The sequence below is a fragment of the Puma concolor genome, chromosome B1 (genome assembly GCF_028749965.1).
Source record: "Puma concolor isolate L17-30 chromosome B1, mPumCon1.1.hap2, whole genome shotgun sequence".
Classification (NCBI taxonomy): Eukaryota; Metazoa; Chordata; class Mammalia; order Carnivora; family Felidae; genus Puma; species Puma concolor.
Window position 1 is genome coordinate 97,499,654 of NC_141670.1, and position 22,312 is coordinate 97,521,965.

A 22,312-nucleotide genomic window follows, 5' to 3' on the forward strand; every position below is an offset into this window, starting at 1 on the left:
ATTGACTTACAAATATTTCTCCCATTCTGTAGGTTACCTTTGCACTCTATAGTATCATCTGATACACAAAAGTTCTTAATTTTGATGAAGTCCAATTCATCTATTTTTTTTTCTTTTTTTGCCTGTGCTTTTGATGTAATACTTAAGAAACCAGTTTCTTATTCAAAGTCATGAAGGTTTTCTCCTATATTTTCTTCTAAGAGTATTCTAGTTTTAGCTTTTAAATTTGGGTCTTTGATCCATTCTGAGTTAATTTTTCAATTATGGTATAAGAGTCCAGCTTCATTCTTTTGCATGTGAATATCCAGTTTTGCCAACACCATTTGTTGAAAAGATAATCCTGGGATGCCTGGGTGGCTCAGTCAGGTAAGTGTCTGACTTCAGCTCAGGTCATGATCTTGCAGTTCGTGAGTTTGAGCCCTACACTGGGCTCTGTGCTGATAGCTCAGAGCCTGGAGCCTGCTTCAGATTCTGTGTCTCCCTCTCTCTCTGCCCCTCATCCTCTCACACACACTCTCTCTCAAAAATAAACATTAAAAAAATTTATATATAAAAAAAAGATAATCCTTTCCCCATTGATTGGTCTTGGCAGTCTATGCCCATACCACCCTGAATATGCCTGATCTCATCTGAATGGTCTGGGCACCCCTGTTGGAAACAATTGACCATATACTTCTAGACTTATTTCTAGGCTTTCTGTCCTATTTCATTGGTCTATGTCTGTGTGCCAGTACCACACTGTTTGATTACTGTAGCTTTGTAGTACTTTTTGAAATTGGTTAAGTGTGAGTCTTCCTACTTTGTTGTTCTTTTTCAAGATTGTTTTGGTAGTCTGTCATTTTTATGCAGGTGAACTTGAATATGTGGTAGATGCATTCAAGAGAAAAGAGGAAAACTCAAAACTCATGCTATCTCATAGTTCTTCATCTCTGGTAAAGTCCCAGTCAATGTCTTTTTAGTCTGATTGGTTCACTTTGCACTCATAGAGATATAATGCAGCTTGTGGTCACATTATAAGTCAATTGTCATGGCACAAAGTACTGTAAGGGATGCATGGAAACTCCATCAGGGTACTAGTATATTGGAAACAGCACTTCATAAGGAGACCAGAATCAGGGTGTTAGTTCCAACTCTGTACTTCAATGATTCTTAACAAGTTATCTCACCTTTCTAGGGCTCTTTAATTATTTTCATTGATCTATAAAATGATGATTATAACCCTGCCCTGTGTACCTCACAAGGATATACTGAGGCTCGAGAGATATAAAGCATATGGCAGTATACAGGGAAGCACTCTAACATGGAAACTATTATCATGCACATGACTGTTTGGTCATCCATCTCATCAAAGCTATGAAACCCTTCATTTGGTCAGGTCCTTGATAACTGTTAAATAGGAATTTCTGGTCATAAAAGTTCACAGATATTCCAAGGTTTCAGCTCCAAAATTATCAATGAGTTTTATTATTTTTATTATTTTTTAAGGTTTTGTTTTTATGTAATCTCTACACACAGCGTGGGACTGAAACTCACAACCCCGAGATCGAGTTGCATGCTCTACTGACTGAGCCAGCCAGGCACCCCAGGGTTTGTCTAGTTTTAGTTGACAACTTTTAACCCATCACATTCCATGTCAACCACCAAAAGGTAGTACTACTCTGTAAAAGACTGCTTTAGTCCATCCATTTCATACAGGCAAGTGTGAGGACCCTGTGAGAAATGTGGAAGCCTGTGGGAGATGGAACTCATAGGCATCTGGGAAAACTTCTGATTCTATCTCCTAAACTGAAAGGAAATACCCTATTGCTTATTCATTTACGAGATTGCCTTTGGCTGATGAATTAGCAAGGGCTACTCACAACAGGAGGCCTTTTTGAAAAGACAAAACAAGCAAAAACAAAAGCTCTCCTATTAGCTGTTGGTTTCACTTATAAGCACTTGCCAGGACTCTGGCAGCAAGTCGTTTTGGGGCCCTCTTGACAAGATTCACACATGATCCACAGAAGGTAGAGAGCAATCTCCTCATCTCTGCATGTTAATTAAGGAGGACAGATGGCCCTGTGATTATTCAACCATATGTAGGTCAAGACTAAATGAATTAATAAGCAACTTAATTCTCAGCCGCCTCCATGAGCTTATGGGGCATCTATGAACAAACAATTGCCATAGTATCCTGGGAAACAAGAGCTAGGAACAAGGAGAGAGATTAAATTTCCCTCATGGTACACTAAAGTTACATAGCCTGGGAAGGGATGTCTCTGTTCCTCCACCACACATTGTCTTCTATATTGTATTTGGGATGTTAAAATGGGTCAAAAGTCACAAATCTTAGTTTCCTATGTCTAAATTGTATAACTGTGGCCCATGTGGTCTTTTTTTTTCTTCCTTTTTTTTTTTTTTTTTGAAGTTAAGCTTTCCTTAATTGATCGCTTTAGGACTGAAAAGCTAAAGTAGTACAGCCTAGAACCGTAAGGAAAAATGTAACAAGACAGGAAACATACGCGGGGGGGGGGGGGGGGGGGGGGAGGGGGGCAACGCGATCAAGGGAACACCTTCTGAAAGGGCTCAGAGGTGCAAGGGGCTGCCAAGGCAGAGCTTAGTCTGCACCTGAAAAAGAAAAATGGGCACCAATTGAGGGGAAGAAAGGACCAGGAAAACTGTGTGCAAAAGGCAAGAAGCTGTGCAAGGCATACAAGGGATGGTAATCAGACTAGTTGCAGGGGTATTAGCAGAGATCACTTGGTACAGGTAATCAGTCGCAGAGCCCTGGATGCAGTAATGCTGGGTGTTTATGGGAGGAACCAGTCTTTCCTTTTCCCAGCGTTGCTGCTGGAGTCCACAGAATAGACACTAAAAGCCTTCTAGGAGCTTATACAGGGAAAAGTAGTTTCCTCCCTCCTCTCTACTCTCTTCTCCTTCCCATGTGTGAGTTACTGGTGAGACTGGCGGATTAACTGAGCCGTCCTGCTCAGCTCCTCTCTCCCTTCCTCTTACCCGGCCAAACTCCCTAGAACTTACCAGTTTTCTCTCATCTCCTCATCCTCTTCCAAATGGTGAGCCACTTCCCTCTGAGGAGAAGGCTGCATTTGTCCAGCTGTCTCTGGACAGGCAAGTTCAACTTTCTGAGCAAAGGAGTATTAAACCCAGTTGTCAAATCAGTTGTAATAGATATTTTGCTCCTTCCTCTTCTGACTCCTGGGTATATCTGAGTTGGTTTGGGGAACTGATGGAGAAGGTGCATAATTTATTACCTCCTGCTTAAAACCCCAACATCCAAAAATCCAGATATATATATGTATATAAATATATATATACATGTATGTATGTATGGAGCAGCTAGTACTGTTTGTCTTTACAGAGAAATGTAAGGGGATGTTACGATAAGTCAGTAGTAATAAATCTTAATTTCTCAGACGTGTGAAACTTAGAACTTAAATTTTTCTTTTTAATAACATATAGCACAAAATTTAAAGGGAATAGAATAGGTTAAAAGTCTCCATCCTCTCTAACCCTCCAGTTACCCAGTTCTCCTCCCCACAGGTAACCATTATTACTTTTTAAAAAAATGCTTATTTTTGAGAGAGAGTGTATGAGGAAGAGGCAGAGAGAGGGGAACAGAGAATCCGAAGTGGGCTCTGTGCTGACAGCAGAGAGCCTGATGCAGGCTCGAACTCATGAACTATGAGATCAAGACCTGAGGGGAAGTTGGACACTTACTTAACCAACTGAGCCACCCAGGTGCCCCTATTAATCACTTTCTTACTTATCCTTCTAGGGCTATTCAATTTGTTTGCAAGCAGATGTGTAATATTTAAAAATTTTTTAATGTTTACTTATTTTTGAGAGAGAGAAATAGAGCCATAGTGGGGGAGAGGCAGAAAGAGAGGGAGACACAGAATCTCAAGCAGGCTCCAGGCTCTGAGCCATCAGCACAGAGCCCGACATGGGGCTCGAACCCATGAACTGCAAGATCATGACCTGAGCCGAAGTCGGCTGCCCAACCAAGCCACCCAGGCGGCCAGATATGTAAGTATTTTAAAATCAAAAGGTGGAATTCTAGACACATTGCTGTGAGCCATGCTTTTTTTTTTTTTTATAAAGTTTTTTATTTAATTCTTGAGAGAGGGAGCAAGAGCACAAGCAGGGGAAGAACAAAGAGGAAGGGAGAGAGAGAATCCTAAGCAGGTTTTCTCACTGTCAGCACAATATTATATATATTATATATATTGTGAGATATATATATATATATATCTCATAGTATATATATGCTATGAGATCATGGTCTGAGCCAAAATCAAGATCCAGAGGCTTAGCTGACTGACTGAGCCACCCAGGAGCCCCAAGTCTTGCTTTTTGCATTTAACCTGGATTACAGATTACTCCTTATTATTCCTTAAGGAATATCCCATTTTTTTCTAATCAACTGTTGAGTTGGTATACTCAATGGAATCCCATTATATAGCCATACTATAACAAGTCCCTTACTGATGGATATTCAGGTTGTTTTTAACCTTATGCTATTAAAGATAATGCATTCATGACTAGTAGATACATCTTTGCAAATGCATGCAAAGTAACAAAGGTCAGCTGACACCAGCTATCCTTTTAATTGCATTTGTCCATTTACCAGGCATGAACTTTGCAATTCCACAGCCCTCTCCAGTTTCTGTTCTAGCCATGGCCACTGGCATTCATCTGCTGTCTCAGTAGGTACCAACTAGAAACAGAGATACTAGGTAAAGAAATTGCCATATTTAATGCCTTGAATTTTCTCAGATTTAAAAGAATTATAAAGGAAACAAATGCAGGTAGCAGTTGACCTACTTTAATTCTCTGGTATCACTCTGGAGCTACTTAAAATAGAAGTCACGTGGAACCCAAGGGAGGAGATTCATAAAGTACATGCTATATACGGTACATATAAAATAATTACACCAACTTAAAAGCAATCTTTTGAGCAATTTTTAAATTTGAGAACTATTTTAATTGCTTGGTAGACTAGAACCAAAGTAAGTTAAAGCAAATTTAAGCTTCCTTTTCACTTTACTATTACTCACAACCTTGCTGTCCTTCCTAGTGTCCTAGTGTCCTCCCAAATAAGGGCCCTTCTGGTCCTATGTTGCCATGCAGAGCTTCTTTTCATCCTTCTGTCCCCAAATTATCCCCACTCTCCCAAATAAAGTTCTTCCCCTTCGCTGGACCTAACTTTTCATTCACTCCCAGAAATAAAGGATTTGATGAATTACTTTTCACCTGAGTGGCTAATTTTTTTTCCCCTCCTGGAAGTACTTAATAGGAGCAGGTTAGTGCTAGATAGTAATTTACATGCATTATCATTTAAATACTGGGAGTAGAATAAGGGCCCAAAGTTAACATAACATGCCCAGTGATACAGCAGAACCAGAGTTTGGCTGCAGAGCTACTTAACTCCAAAGTCTGCACTTTCCCTGCTCGCATCAGTGTTCAAATATTTTTGCTTGAAAACCTTCTAATTTTCAAAACTTATGCATTCCTCATAAAATTGTAAGCTGAAATTTAATTTTTTTCATGTTAATAGTTGCAAAGGTCAAATTTTCCAGCATATTATGAATATTGATACTTGTAATTACAAACATCACCTTTTAAGTGAATCCAATGAAACCCATTTACATCCATTTTTTAAATATATGAGCAAGCCCTTCTTTAACATTTAGAAAATTTACACCGTTCTGTCTTCTCCAAGAACTTGTATTTCCATTCATTTTCTCCATATTTTTAATACATGTTAATGTTTGAAAGTCTTATTTATCACCAGATACATATCTACAACAAAAATAAGTATATAATTTAAATTTTCATTTATTTTCCTCTGACCATAAGTTCTAATTGGTAAATTTTTTTTTTCTGGATTTATTACAAATATTAATACAGAATTGAGGAAGACAACATATATACACATTTGGGTAATGACTAAACATAGGTAGTAAATTTTGTGTTATTAGTTAAGGTAATACTAGCTACTGTAACAGATAAACATCAAATTCTTGATGGCTTAATACAGAAGACTATTGGTTGATAATATGGAATCCCAAAAGGGATGAGGCGGTGATTCAGGTACACAGGTTCCTCCCATCTTGAGGCTCTACTGTCTTCAACATGTAGCTTCCACATAGCCCAGAAAGGGAAAAATGAACGTGGAGATGGCATGGTCATGTGGGCAGGTTTGGAAGTGGTGCCCCTTAGTTCCTCTACCTTTCCAAAACCCAGAACTAGTTATACTGGCAAACCTGAGACAGCAGGAAGATGGGCTTGCAGTCTAGCAGTATGCACCAGGGAAAGGAGAAATGGATTAATCAGGTTGACAATCTCTGCTACAAGTTTATTGGAAATGCATATCTTGAGAGGAATCATGATCCAACTTTTTAATGAAATCTAATGAAAGAGAATGTTTAAAAATTTTTTTTAATGTTTATTTATTTTTGAGACAGAGAGAGAGCACGAGCAGGGAGGGGAAGGGCAGAGAGAGAGGGAGACACAGAATCCGAAACAGGCTCCAGGCTCTGAGCTGTTAGCACAGAGCCCAACGCGGGGCTCAAACTCTCAAAACAGAGAGATCATGACCTAAGCCGAGGTCAGACGCTTAACTGACTGAGCCACCTAGGCGCCCCGAAAAAGAATGTTTTAATATGCTAAGAACAAATTTCTCTGGCAAATATTTTTAAAATATATTTCTTGTAAACAGGAAGTAGAAAATTTTAAACATTTTATCAGATGAAATGAGGACAGTAACTATATTCTGTATGACTTGATAAAAATAAGTTCTTTCATTGAACAACACACCGAACACCAAGCAAAATAAAGACAGGTTTTTGTTTGTTTGTTTGTTTGTTTGTTTAGAGAGAGAGAGAGAGAGAGAGCACGTGCATGAGGAGCAGAGGGTCCATGCTCAGCACAGAGCCTGATGTGAGGCTCGATCCCAAGACCCTGAGATCATGACCTGAGCCAAATTTAAGAGTCGTATGCTTAACCAACCGAGCCACCCAGGCACCCCAACAAAGCCTTACTCTTAACAGAAATATTCTTAAACACAAATTCAGCAAATCTTGAATTTATGAGAGCTCAACGAATCATTAAAGAAGGTTTCACCTCTGTGTGGCCCATAATGGCTTTCACATCAAGAGTAATACTTGGGTTGGGATGGGTAAGGAAATTATAAAGTGGGAAAGAGATTACCAGGAACTCAAGCATATTGAGCAGATAAATCAGTTTACAAAAGAGTACTTACAGAAGTTGAGAATCTGGAAATTGATTCCTTTAAAATGATTTATGTCTATATAAACTCCTCTGAAAGTATTACCCCCAATTTGAGTACCACTGCATTATACCATACTGCCTTGACAACCCAGAGAAGTTTCTTAAAGTGTTTTTGACAAATGTGGGAGCTATTTTTAAGCCTCCCTTGGTCTTTAGATTATATACTCTGGTTCATGCAAAAGGAAGTGAGAAGCAGTGAGTGGCAGTGGGAGGTCATCGCAGCGTCACTGAGCCTGGGAGAGGCCATGGGTCATGGAAAGGCAGAGTCTCATATCCTGCTCAGAGACTGGATATTTATGATGAGGCAAAAGTAACATAGTAGTGATGCTGGAAAAACATAATAAGCAAAATTATTACTCAATATGTAAGAGGAGAGAACTAAAAGTGAGACATTACAATAGTTCAGATTCATGGATTATCTCCCCCAAAGATCTTGTAAGTATATAAAATTCTACATACTAAATTTTGGGGTCTCACAGAGCCTCCGCCTCTCAAAGCCCTTCTCATAAAAGGCAGATTCCTCTTAGGTTATACTGGCATTCAACTGGAAACCAGAATATTTCAACATTAAACATAGCAGTACTATGATTATGTTCATGTTGTAATGAAGGTCTAATATATCTTAAAACATGCAAAGAAGTATTCAATTTTATAGACCTGGAAAACTACCTGGAGAAAACAAAATTAAAACAACAAAGAGCACATTCTGCTTTTTTCACTGAAGCAAATATGTATAGTACATTGGTAGAAACCATTCTATTAACCAAATCATGTCTTAATTGGCCAAGTTAATTGGGAAAATTGGTAAAGTATAAAGCCAGATGTGCTTCCTTTTAATTAACTGTGTGGCATATTTCCCTCAAGCTTTTTTGAGACTAACATACCATTATTTATGAACACTATAGTATTGTTGCTTGATAATAATAACCCAAATGTAATACAAAGTTTCATAATCATGTTCTGGATAAAATGTTCAGTTTAGTTTTTTGCTTTTGTTTTTGTTTTTGTTTTTTTTTTTACCATACCTAATTCTGGAAAACATTTAAACACATAAATGATATTGTTCCCTAATCATGATTTTCCCCCAAAAGAGGTACCATATAGCACTCAATGTACATATTTAAATGTTCTATACCAATCATTACTGCAGAGGATGTCCATGATACAAAAACCTAACAGTCTTAACCTGGAGACTTGACACTCAATTTCATAATAGTTAAGAATCATTGCAGTTCAGTTTTAGAGTCAGTATCCATATGTTTCAATGTTTCAAACTGTTAAAGAACAGTCTGGTTAAGATGAAGAGCTTGGGGTCTAGAGCTAGACTACTTGAGTTCAAATTCTTGCTCTGCCATTCAACTAGCTGTGTGATAACAATTATATTATAAAAGTAACATCTAGGGGCTGCTGGGTGGCTCAGTCGGTTAAGCATCTGATTTAGGCTCAGGTCATGATGTCATGGTTCATGAGTTCAAACCCCATATTGGGCTCTGTGTGGACAGCTCAGAGCCTGGAAGTCTTTGGATTCTGTGTCTCCCTCTCTCTCTGCCCTCCCCCATTCACACTCATCTATCTCAAAAATAAATAAACATTAAAAAAATTTTTAATTAAAAAAATTTTAAGTAACATCTAATTTTAAGTTTCTCATATTTCAGACAGGATCCATTCACTAACTTGCTGTGTGAATTAACTGCATAGCTTAGGTTAGCCACACATTTAAACAGATGTATCTTACAATTTTCTTGTTTGTTTATATCTTGAGAGTTAATCACAAATAATGTTAATGAAGTACTTCAAGTTTTAAAGTAAGTGGACCAAAACCCAAAGCAAGAGTATCTTTATCTTTAACCATACAAATCAATGCTGTGTTTATTTACTAATAACTTAAGCACAGTTTGGCATTACCCTAACAAGGTAATCATGAGTTGCTGAGACTCATACGACTATTAGGAATGCAAGAGTAATTGATTTAATTATATGTCACCACAAGATGGAGTGAGAATTCTCCAACACACACACACACACACACACACACACACACACACACACACACACACTCCTGTCTGAGGACTACAGATCTGACTTATTCCATTCTGCCATCTAGTGGTGATAGAATCAGGTATTACTCTTTATTGGATCAGTCTTCTATACAAGAATAAAATAAAAATAAGCAGTTTGATAAGAACTAAAAAATTAACTGAACAAAAAGATTAAGCACAGAAAGGAAAGTGGTAACACTGTTTGGTATAATAACAAGGAGAAGTATGCCGGAGAAAGTTAAGGAGAGAATGTTAGAGTGGAGTCCAAAACTAGAAACACAAGTTTAAAACATAAAATCTATTTTAAAACTAAAATATCGATTTTAAAACCTAAGTTTCTTCCTTATAACTACTTTTAGTACAAAAAAATTCTAAATTTGGCCCCACCTATTTCTTAAAAAAAATAAGTAGTTGGATTTAACTATTTTAACGTTGCCTTTTTACTTATAAAATTGAAAAGGAAGCATCTAAAGTCTCTAGGGACTTACATAAATTTTGGGTAGGGCTGTTTAGATTTGTGTTTAGATTTATAGTCAATAATGTTTTTCTTTTCATTGAATAATAATACTTTTATTTGCTTGAGTTTTAAATTTAAAATTTAAGGAGTAAATTTTTTAAATTTTTTACCAAAAAAATATACATACCATGTTAAACATACAGAAACAAAAATTAGAAAGCAAAAGGTTAATGTTGTTGATAAGTATAAAAGCTCTATAAATCAATCAGAAAAAGATAATCATGAAAGACATAAAGGATATGATCAAGCCATCTACAAATAATATAGTTAATAAACAATAAAAACTACCGCTCATTAATATAATGACATTAAAATAGTGTTTTTATTTCTCAATTTATCAAAGAGAAAGATTTATAATAACCAGTGTTGGTGAGGATTCAGGAAAGCAGATCTGTTGGTTCAGTATAAACCGTGCAACCATTCTAGAGTGTGTTAGAATGGGAACACATTTCTACTTAGAATTTCAACTCCTACGAATTTATGCTAGCAATACAGGTGTCCCCTGACATCCGAGTAAAGCATTCTTAAGAAACCTTTCATAAATCGAAATGGCGTAAAGAGCAGTATCCCTCACTTTCTTCAAGTTCTTGTTACACCACTTTACTTTTACAAAAGACCTACCTTAGTCTCTGTTTTTGAGAACTGAAAGAAATCCAAAGAGGATTTTCACTTTTACAAGAAAAGCCATTACCATACTAAGATAGGTCTTTCATAAGAGTGAAGTGGCATAATGTGAATGTCCCTGCAAGTCCAATTTGATATATACACAAAGATTTATTGGTAGGATTATTATTAAATTGTTGTTTGTAACAGCTCAAACCTGGCCACATGCTATAGTTCAACAACAGGAGATTAGCTAAATATAAACTATGATGCAATGTGAAGTACCTGCTGCAATATTACATAACTTGTAAAAGTCATAGTGTAAAAATATTAATGACATCAGGAAATGCTCACCTCTAATATGTGAAAAAAGGTCATAACACTATATGTATAGCATGATGCCAATTTTGTTTTTTCTTTTTTTAAAAAGGTACTTTATTTTCTTCTTTGTGCTTTTCTAAACTTTCCAGTTACATGTATTACTTTTATAATAAAAATAATATAAAATTTCTAATTTATTACACATCACAAAACTCTTGATTACTATTTTCATATAAAATATACAATTCTCCAATCAAATTTACATTTGCATATGGTGAGTGGAAATAATCTTAAATACATGTTTCATATGTATGTGTTCAGCACAAAAAGGATATCAAGAAAACTTTTTAGATTATTTCAAGAGATCCCCTTAAAGCTAATAAGCATGGTTTGGAAACTTCTCAGTTGAAAAGCCAGAACTACATATCCACTTAAGAAAACATTTAGAAATTTATTACTCTAATCCTTTAGTTGTTTTGCATCCTCTTTCCAACATCTCTAAGTAAATTTATTTTCTGGATATTCAAATTTGACTATTTCTTAAAATTAACACATCAAAATAACCCCCAAATATTGTATACAAAACTGCAGATTATCATTTATGCATGGGTGAAACTAATGAACTAATGAAAATCTCATTTACTGATGAATAGCCCATTTATCCAAAGATTGTATGTTTTTCAATGTTGTCATCCTATAAAAACATCAAAAAGAAAATAATAATTTAGTGTATTAAACTGGCTGCTCTGCCAAGAAAATATATGTGGTAAATAAATTGGATATAGGTTTATAACTGAAATTTCATTCACAAAATAGAGTGGTTTTCTACTAGCAGAATTTGAATATTTTTGCTTTTCAACTATATCTAAACAAAATAATTAAAAATCAATTCAAATAATTTAGAATAAGCGCTTTATTTTTTTTTAATCCCACAAAACTGAAACTATCATTTACATCAGTTGCAAGAGCAATAAAAATTAGAAATAAATTTGCTATAACTCTTGAAAACATGAGCACAAAACAAAACTAAAAGAAACAGGAAAAACTACTTTTAAATTGAAGATAATTTGACTTCTTGTGACATAACCACCTGCAGATGACAAATAGCAGATGCATTCAAAACAGTGTGAGATTTAATTGATTTAGGACAATATTCCAACCAATCCCAACCCAGTTTTCAATTACTTGTGCAGGCTTATACAGAGTCACAGAAAGCAAATCACTTCTAATATGTAACCAGCTGATGCCAATTCAGAACACTCCACACCAGCACAACAATAACTATGGAAATCATGAGGTATGACTAGGGAGAAAAAAGCAAACTCAGCATCCAAAGTGCACATACTTCATACTCCAATTTAACTGCAATATAGTTCTACTTTAGTAAAAAAAGAAAAAAAAAGTTTCCTTAAACTATACATCAACAAGAAAAGCAAATGTATCAGTTCATATTCTTTTTCTGAATTTAAAAAATATATACGTAATCTGCCTTTGTTTTTGATAAGTTCAAATATGAATTGATAACGGGGTGATCGGATTCTTTAGGAAAGCTCTATAGAAGAGATGAATACAACATACTGTATCTTCTTTAAGAAGTATGAGCTGAAATGTTAGGCATTCCTTGTATTGTTTTTGTATATATTTAAGGAATGCTGTTCTTGTAAACAATTGCTTTGAAAAAGAAATACTGGGACCAAAATACATTAATAGAGGATCTCTATAAAAGGTCACCAAAACTATCCTTGCTCATGACATCAGGGAAAATGTTTTCAGAATTTATCTTGCTAGAAAAAAATGCTACCACTTTTCCTCTTTTTTCTTTTTTGTGATGATCACAAACATCAGAAGATTTTTCCCAAATAAATACTGATGCAAATGTTGATTTCAAGGGCAAACAACTTTCATAACAGTCTATTTCTCAGGCATTTCACCATCTGTTGAAACTGAGGCAGCACTTTTCTGGTGTGAATTGTCACTGGACTCCTGTGAAGTATTCCTTCTGGGAGAGTTTATTGGGACCTAAAGCTGATTAGCAGATGTAGGCTTAGCAGCATTTGGTAGCTTTGTAGAGGAATTAGATGGAAGTCTATGACGACTACTGTCCTCACCAGAAGTAGATGAATGTCTTTTTCTTCCAAATTCCTCACTAATAGGGGGCTGCAAATTATGAAAGACAACATAGTGACAATTTTACTATTTTTCCTCCCTTCAAAATGTAAGGCCAGGCTTTTTCAAGAAAGAAGGAAACTACGTTGGCACTTCAGTAGATGTTACTAGCATAACAAAAACTTAACAGCAATTTAAGGTATTACATTTCTTCCTCAACTAAATCAGCCTACTAGTATTTGTTCATTCTTTCACTCAACATGTGTTTATTAAGATTCTCATATGTTTTGGGGCTTGAACTACATTGCAGAGCATAAATATAAAGCTAGGTTCCCTGCCTCGAAGAAAATGTTTCAGAGACTTTTTTTGTGCTTTATTCAACCTCTGTCAACTCCAGTCCCTTTCAACCCTAAACACCTATCCTAGGCTTGTTTGAATGATAATGTTTAACAGATAAATGAAAGCAGCAGGGGGGAAAGAGACACCAAGTTAAATAATCTTTAGCAAGTTTGAAAGTCTATCTAGGGTTTCTAGAATAAGGAGACCGGAAAGCATTATTGATGTATTAATTTTAAACATTTTCAAACATAAATATCCATAAAGCTCCCAAGTCCCCTCAGACTGCAAGCAAGGAGAGGGTAGGCAGTGAAAACATATTCTGCACTCAAAAAAAAAAAAAGTCAGCTTTTAAGGCCTTTCCAATTACAAAGATTTGGGAACCCACCACCAGACTAATATTTTCATTTGTAGACAAGTTAAGACCATAACCTCCTCTCCAGTCTTCCATTGTATTTAAAAGCGGAAGCCTGAACTCTCAGTTCCTGTTCAGATAGGGCAAAAGTCACTATTACAGAGCAAGGATGTCTTTGTGAAAGAACTGGCTAGGCTGCTCTAGAAACACTTTAATTCCAGAGACAAGCACATCTATTAATTCCATCGCTAGGCCATCAAACCTATTTACACAAAATATAAGACAAACAAATTACAATACTAAGCAGAGATGGACCTAGCATTCCTTCCACCTCTCTCTTTTCTGTTTTTTTTTATTTTTCTGTCCTTATTTCTCTTTTTCCTTTTATCTTATTTTCATCCCATTCTTTCTTTGTAATGCTTTCCTTGTCAAATCATTTAAAGTTTATTCTCCTGTCTCTACATATGTATATAATATTCTTGTCCTACCTTTATTGTGTGGGGAAACCTAAATACATGTTACATTAGCACATTTTAGGAAACTATAGGATGAAGGTACATAGAAAGTGAAAAATTTTCAAAGTGGTGTGAGAAATTATTAACATATCCACATAAAAGTTACTAAATCTACAAAATGTTTAATTATAGGGGCTTATCAAAATTAAAGTGAACTGACAATTGGACTGTGGTTATGTAAGATGTTAATATTTAGGAAATCTGGGTAAACAGAGTATATGAGAATTCTCTGTACTATTTTTGCACCTGTTTTAAAGTTTGATTTCGGGGCGCCTGGGTGGCGCAGTCGGTTAAGCGTCCGACTTCAGCCAGGTCACGATCTCGCGGTCCGTGAGTTCGAGCCCCGCCTCAGGCTCTGTGCTGATGGCTCAGAGCCTGGAGCCTGTTTCCGATTCTGTGTCTCCCTCTCTCTCTGCCCCTCCCCCGTTCATGCTCTGTCTCTCTCTGTCCCCAAAATAAATAAAAACGTTGAAAAAAAAATTAAAAAAAAAAATAAAGTTTGATTTCAAAACTAGAACATTAAAATTGTGAAATAAAAAGTTAAAAAAATAAAAATTATAAAATCAAAGTTAAGAAAGTCACTGATAGCTCAAAATCTAAAGGTAATAAAAAGACTACAGAAGATCGGGGTGCCTGGGTGGCTTGGTCGGTTAAGCGTCTGACTTCCGCTCACGTCATGATCTCACGGTCCATGAGTTCGAGTTCCGTGTCGGGCTCTGTGCTGAGAGCTTGGAGCCTGTTTCAGATTCTGTGTCTCCCTCTCTCTCTGCCCCTCCCCTGTTCATGCTCTGTCTCTGTCTCAAAAATAAATAAATGTTAAAAAAAAAAAAAAAGACTACAGAAGAAAGGACTTAAAACTTACATCAATGCGGAAGTCTTCTAACCTCTTAAAGCTACAGAGGTATTCCTGAAGTTTTGGGTCAATAGACTGCGTCTTAGATTCAGAATATTTTAGATAAGCCCAAAACTTTTCTAATCCATACAGCTGACCTAGTAACAAAGAAAAGTATACACATTAAATTATATAGAATTTTAAAAATGATTCATATTAAACATGATCCTACCAGCAATTATCATTTACCTTCCAGCAAACACTTTATCTAGTTCTTGAGAATAAGATGTTGTAATAATAATGGCAGCTAACATTTAGTAAGAATCCACTATGTAACAGGTATTATTTAAATGGTTTTTATTTATTAAACTAATTTGAACCACATACAACCCTGTAATATAGGTACTTATGTATATTACTGATGAGTAAACTGAGGCTAACAAAGTTAAGTAACTTAACCAAGGTCACACAGCTACTAAGTAGGGGAAATGGGATTCGGACCTATGCATTTGGCCCAAAGTCAGCACCATTACCCACTGTGCTAATCTATCTTTTGAAGCCTACCTGCTGATGTTACAAAGAATTTTCAAGTAATGGAACATCAGTGAGTATTATTTTCACGTTTTGTCGAGGAAAAAATGGCAAAATACTACTTCATAAAGGAAACACATGGGTATGGTTATTTTCTAACACATCATAGGAATGGCCTTCTTACTATATGGTGCTCCATCCATCCTTCATCAAGAACCATAATAGTGACCTGAAGGTCTTAAATGGCCTACTCTGAAAAAAAACAGTTATGAACTCTCCCTATTTATTGACTCAGGTTTACAATTTCTAAATAGAATAAGATTATTGGGATGTTTTGTTTTACCAGATTCGTAGTCTTTTTTGGTTTCTTCTTGGAAATCCTTAAAAATTTCTTGTCTGAATTTTTTTTCTAGTCCATAACTATAAAACCTGAACAGACATTCTAATCCATACCTGCGGAAAGGAAATAAATGGTTTACGATAAAAATTTTGCTATGACAATGTGAAGATTTCATACTTAGCAGCACTGATACATGGAAACATGACACAAATAACCCCAAGCAAAAAAACAGAAGAGCTTAAATGTATGTAAATTTTAGTATGCAGGGTTTTGTTTGTTTTTAGCTGAAATGGTTAATTAGTAATTCATGGATGGCTTTGCTATTTTTTGTTCACTCAGCCATAGCACCTCATGGAACTATAATGGGAACCTGCAGAATGATAGGCAGCCTGTGGACAACCAGAGTTGTCTTCCTTTGGACAGAGGATCTCTCCCTGGTATTTCTGAAGAAATGTCCAAAAGATTCAGTGGCATTAAGAATGTTTTAGATTTTTCCCAAACCAAGGTTTATAATGGTATGTTTGTGTGTGGTTTTAAATACTCTTGAACATAATCTTTACTCAAGAGAGATAAAGACTATACTCTGTGCCCTAGACCCTATGTGTGGTTGACCTATTCAACTATAAATGACAAACCTAATTAAATGGCTCCTAATAGATCTTCCCTACTTTAGCTATAAAGTACATCTCATAAAAGATATTTTGCTAAAACAACTGTAATCACTACATAAAATCAGAAAGCAAATTTCCTTGTTTTCTTCTAAAGCTACCTAGAGAACCCAAGACAAATTTTGGACAGTGGATCAGCAAACTACATGGGCTCAATCTTTAATTTAATTAATGGTGATGAGCAGAACCCATGACAGTGAACACAGTCTTCAGAACAGCAGTAAAAGGACCATGTCTAGCTTACTCAACTAAAACAAGTCGCAATTAATAGATTCCTAGTTAGAATCCTTAAGTCATGCTGGGTGCCTTAGTGAATAAATACTACATACAATTTCTTCATTACCTGTAAAATAATTTTGCCTGGCTTTTATTCACATGAAGGGGTGTGTGTGTGTGTGTGTGTGTGTGTGTGTGTGTGTGTGTGTCTTTTGTAACTACCTTATTTACAAGATGGAAAGCGATGGTCTGCCCAGAAGAATAAATAGGTTTCTTGGCAAGCTACCAAGAGAAATGTAGGACTACCAACTACCCCCACACACTGACCTGAGCCCCTTGTTTTGGTAGCCATAAGTGATACTATTCTTTGAGCTTATATGACTGAAGGCTAAGGGGACTAAGGACTAAAGAATCACCAGCTCAGAAATGACAAACATGCCTTGACACTCCTCTTATGTGATATTATACTGGTATTAGCTTATATACTTATATATAAATATAAATATAAATATAAATATAAATATAAATATAAAGCATTGATATCTCAACCTTGGCTATATATAAGAATCATCTGGAGAGCTTTTAAAAATACTGATGCCAAGGCTTTGCTCCAAACCAATGAAATCCGAATCTTTGGCAGTGAAGCCTATGTCTCTGTCTTTTCTTTTCTTCTTCTTTTTTTTTTCTTTCTTTCTTGAAAGCAGAATTGAGAATGTTTTGGGTTTTATCAAGTAAATGACATTCTAGAAGAATGTTAGAATTCTTAGAGGTTATTGGTAAAGGCCAATAGACTACTACAATATTTGGATTTTTAGTCTTAATTTTTAGCAAACCAATTCCAAAGACCAAAAGTATGACATTACTTTTTTTTTCAAAAGTATAACATTAATCACAATCCAACTATGCAGCATAACTGCTGAAGTGAAGACAAGGGGCAAATGGCCAGCCTCTCAGTTGCCATTTATTCACTTACCCCTCATTGTGAGAAAGCTTAGATGAGTGGAAAATATAAAGGATGAGAAGCAGAAAGAACTATATTTGAATTCTGGGCCTGTAATTACATCCCTGAAAATGGGGGATAACAATATCATACTTTTCAAGAATAGATGACACAAATATTTATAAAGTACTTAGACCAGAGATGGCACATTGAAGATAATAAAGGTTATTTCTCTCCTTCCTTCTTAAAACTATCCTACTGTTGAATTTAGTCAATGGATAGATTCAGTACTAATCTTTCTAATAACAGTAACAATTTATCGAGCACTTACTGTGTATCAGGGAACATGTTCTGTTTTATCTTCACAATAACCCTTTGAGGGTATCTACCACAATTTCCCCTACTTTATAAAGAAGCTGAAGCTTATTGTGATTAATGATTTGCCAATCCACAGTGAATTAATAGGCTGGTATTCAAATTTGGCCCTGATTTCAAAGCCTTCAGATGCTTAACAATAACTGTGCTACATACTTCCTAAGGAACAGCTAATCCAGGTTAGTCATGAACATTGCAGAAACAGACCCAAAATTATGTGTTAAAAACCACTAGAAACATACAGACTGATATAGGAACACAGAAAAAGAATTCCCAACCTAGACTTGGATAGGCATGGGCATATCAGAAAGTTATTAGAAAGTCCTGAAGAACAAACAGAAATTGTTTGCAGAAACAGCAAAAGACACTGATAATAACAGTGACTTTCAAACTTTTCTTTTTATTTTAGAGAGACACAGCATGAGTGGGGGAGGGGGATAGAGGGAGAAGAGAGAAAGGGAGAATCTTGAGCTCAATCCCAAGACCTTGGGATCATGACCTAAGCTGAAATCAGGAGTTGGATGCTCAACCAACTGAGCCACCCAGGTGCCCCTCAAACTTTTCTAAATATAATAGTAAGAAAAATATTTTATCTGGTGACACAATACTCATATATACATGTATACATAAAAGCATATATAAGCTTTGCAAACAATTCTAAATTTGCATGTATATATAAATTATAAAAAATTTTAACCTATGTTCAGTGCATTCTGACATTTTTCAAACTACTAAACTGATTTCACAACCCACTAATGAGTAGCAAACCATAGTTTGAATAATATCAAAATGTTTTGTTGTCAATATATTTGAATAACACCAAAATCAAAAATGGCAAGTTTTTCCTTTTGTGCTAAACCTGGTAAATTGGCAGTAGCTATTAAAACTGTGATAAGAAAGACCAAAAATCTGAATTCAGGAACATTATTAAACAGTTTTGGGGTTGATTAGAGAGGTCAGGAATAGAAAAGAGAGAAATAGAAGTACAGATAAATATTCTGGATGAAAATTAAAGTCTATTTTTTCTACAAGTCAGGGTAAATGCAATTTTTTTTCCCGAAAAATTTATTTTTTGTTTTCCTCTCAAAGATCACAATATCTGGTTAACAATATATTCTTATTTAAGATTTACAAGTAGAATCCATTTTTAGAACAGCAAATTTAAGTAAATACTGAGTGTAAAATTATCTTTTTTTCTTCTTTCCATCTCTTCCTTTCTTCCCCTTTCCAGGAATAAATTGCTTGCATAAGTCTACTTCATGTTCTTTCTGACCCTTTCAGTTTGGTCCCAACTCTGTCCTATAGGAACTCTCAAAACTTATCCTGAACACTTCTCAAGGAAGCAAGGTCTAGCCTGGATGAAAAGAATGAGTTAGCAATGCAGAGGGAGGAAGAACAGAATAACCAGAGGTAAGAATATGTATAGCTATCTAGATGCAATAACTTGGGTCATTCAGAGAACATGTTCAGTAATATTGTTGCCTAGAGGACCAGAGCACTAGTAGGAAAAAATGAGATTTGATAGATGAGTGTGGACATATCATGAGAGGCCTTATTTTTTCTTGGCTCAAGGCATCTTAACAACTAATTTGGCTCTAAGTATTTGTCAGTTTGGGGATGTAAGTGCACATGCAAGGGAAGTCTCTAACTTGATGGTTCCAAATGATCCTACCTCCTGGTATTCTCAATCTTGGGTAATCTTCTCCTACCAGGGATGGTACCAAGGTTGGTCTGTGTGAATAATACAACATGGCAAAAGTGATGGTATGTCACTTTCAAACATAGGTTATACAAGACATCAAGTCTTCGTCTTAGAAGTTCTTCACCTTTCTTAGATCATTTGCTCTGAAGTCATGTCGTTAAATGCTGAGTAGTAGGCCTATGTGGTGAAGAACTGAAGCTTCAGCCATGTGAATAAGCTTGAAGAGGATCTTTCAGCCTGAGTCAAGTCTTTAGAGACTGCAGCCGGGTCTAACACTTTGACTGCACATGAGACATCTGAGTCAGAACCACCCAACTAAGCTGTTCTAGAGTCTTGACCCTTAGAAACTGTAAACTAAGAAATGTTTGGTGTTTTAATTTTTTGAGTTTTGGACTAATTTGCTGTGCAGCAATAGGAAACATACAGCCTCTCCCCAGTTATGTTGTTCTACTTTCACAGTTCAAAACTGGGCACTTTACCCTTTAAATTATTTTATTGAAAACTCCCTTCAACTGTAAAATGTGAGAAAATATTTGACCTGTAATTTTCTTTTGCATCTTCCCAAGCAAGTTGTCTAAATTCCTCATACATTTTTTTATTGAAGTGATCTCTGAGGAAAAAGGACCAGAAACGAAAGAGGGTATTCATTTCTTGGGACTGGCCAATTCCCAAGCGTTTTCTCTCTGGAAAAAGATAAAATAATAAAACTTTTTTTTGTTAAAGATGCTTATTAAATAGTCAAAACAGCAGACATTTTATATAACTTAAAATAAGGAAAACTAAAACATATTAATCTTTAAAATGTATTTGGCTTTCTTCTAACTAAGGGACAAATATTAATCTGTTTTCTGACTCACTGTTCAAATTTAAGCATTTGTCAATAGTAACAAGAATATACTAAACTTCATTTCCTAATGTATATAAGCTACAAAATACATGATAAAATATGTATAAACACATTTACTTAAGGTAATTATAACAAAAGAATATCTTAACCTGATATTAAATGTCACACTTTTTAATATTATATTTTAATTTTAAATACAGCTATTTTAAGGACAAGCATCTTACCACTTAGGCATCTTCGACGATACTTGTGGTACACTTGTTGGGTAAAGCCATTTTCCTTCAAAAGTTCATGAGAAGGGTGCTGGAACTTTGGGAATGAATGAGGAGTACATCCATAACTTCCTACTAGTGGTGCACCTTCTGAAGGCGAGGCATTTGAACTGCTGTTTGAGAAGGGGGAAAAAAAGCCTTCAAACTGAAATATCAAGAACCAAGGGTTTAAACCAATTTGTACTATTTGTTTGTTGTTGGGTCTGAACAGTGGAAAAGACATTAGTCCCTAAAACTAAACTAAGACATAAAGATAAATATTTGAATCGCTATTTATGTTCAACACAGGTATATGCAGAAGTTGATAAAGAACATGGTTATAAATTTTCAAACTAAAGCAGTAAGTAGAACCACATGACTAAAAGACTCGCTTATTCCTATTCCAGATCCATTATTTACTTTAGTTTCTTGTGGTACTAGAGAAAATCTCAATTTTCATGAGCAATTAGGTAAATGATATAAATTGGATAAGTGGAAATGAGGAATAAAATCTGGCACAAAGGTAATAATTTTATGAATCCAAAGACATACCTGCAATTCTGTACATCAATTCTACTTCTGAAATCTCACCTAAGTCTATTTTTTTTTCCTTTTCATCTGCACTCCATTATTCAAATATAGGTTTTCTTCCTCTTTCACTCGAACTAACTGGTCTCCCTCACCTATCCCATCACGAAATGTTCTTTCCTGTGTTTTGCTTTATTTATTATTTTTCTTTCTTTCTAAGACACTGATCTAAATCAGTGGTTTTCAACATGTAGACTGAGGATGTTTGAAGAGCTTCCCAAGAACTCTTCAGAAAGTCTGCAACTCAAAACCATTTTCACAATAACACCAAGGTATTATTTGCCCTTTTCACTGTGTTCACATTTGCACTGATAGTACTAAAGTAATGGTGCATAAAATTGCTAATGCAAATTGAGGCAGAGGCACCAAACTTTCCATACTAGTGATAGTGATTGCAAATTTTAAAAAGTACCACTTTCAACTTAAGGTGTCTTTGATGAAGCAAAATAAATAAATAAATAAATAAATAAATAAATAAATAAATAAATAACTTTATGAAATCTCAACCCTTATTGTATGGGACGAAATCTTTAGTTTTGCAAAATGAAATAGTTCTGGAAATGTTTCACAACAATATGAACATACTTAACACTACCGAACTATACACTTAAAAAGTTAAAGTGGTAAATATTTTGTTATGTGATTTTTAATCACAATTTTCAAAAATGGGATGGAAGCATAAAGTACTTTTGCAGCATTATCAAAGTACAGTGGCTATTTTTATGGACTGAATGTCGAATTCCTAGCCCCTAATAAGATGGTAGTAGAAGGTAATTAAGACATGAGGGTAGAGTTGATGAGTGGGATAAGTGCCCTTATAAAAAGAAACATAGGGGGCGCCTGGGTGCTCAGTCGGTTAAGCATCTGACTTTGGCTCAGGTCATGATCTTGCGGTTCATGGGTTCAAGCCCCGCGTTGAGCTCTGGGCTGATAGCTC

The 22,312-nt window shown here is 35.5% G+C and overlaps 1 protein-coding gene across 4 annotated transcripts in view; it reads right to left on the bottom strand.

The window, feature by feature from the left end:
* Nucleotides 1-5,820: 5,820 nt before the first annotated feature.
* The window catches only part of LARP1B (La ribonucleoprotein 1B), a 125,773-nt gene continuing 109,281 nt past the window's right edge, over nt 5,821-22,312 (bottom strand). For 2 of the 4 annotated variants that reach the window (XM_086704248.1, XM_086704246.1), the window contains exons 15-19: nt 20,761-20,921; nt 20,228-20,372; nt 15,792-15,901; nt 14,948-15,075; nt 5,821-6,411 (exon numbers count right to left, since the gene is read on the bottom strand). In XM_086704248.1, coding sequence (XP_086560374.1) covers nt 6,253-6,411; nt 14,948-15,075; nt 15,792-15,901; nt 20,228-20,372; nt 20,761-20,921 — 703 coding nt within the window. In that variant the 3' untranslated portion in view covers nt 5,821-6,252. Of the gene's footprint in view, nt 6,412-7,071; nt 7,621-11,668; nt 12,931-14,947; nt 15,076-15,791; nt 15,902-20,227; nt 20,373-20,760; nt 20,922-22,312 lie in introns of those variants that run through there. The other 2 variants (XM_086704249.1, XM_086704247.1) reach the window with 2 other exon arrangements.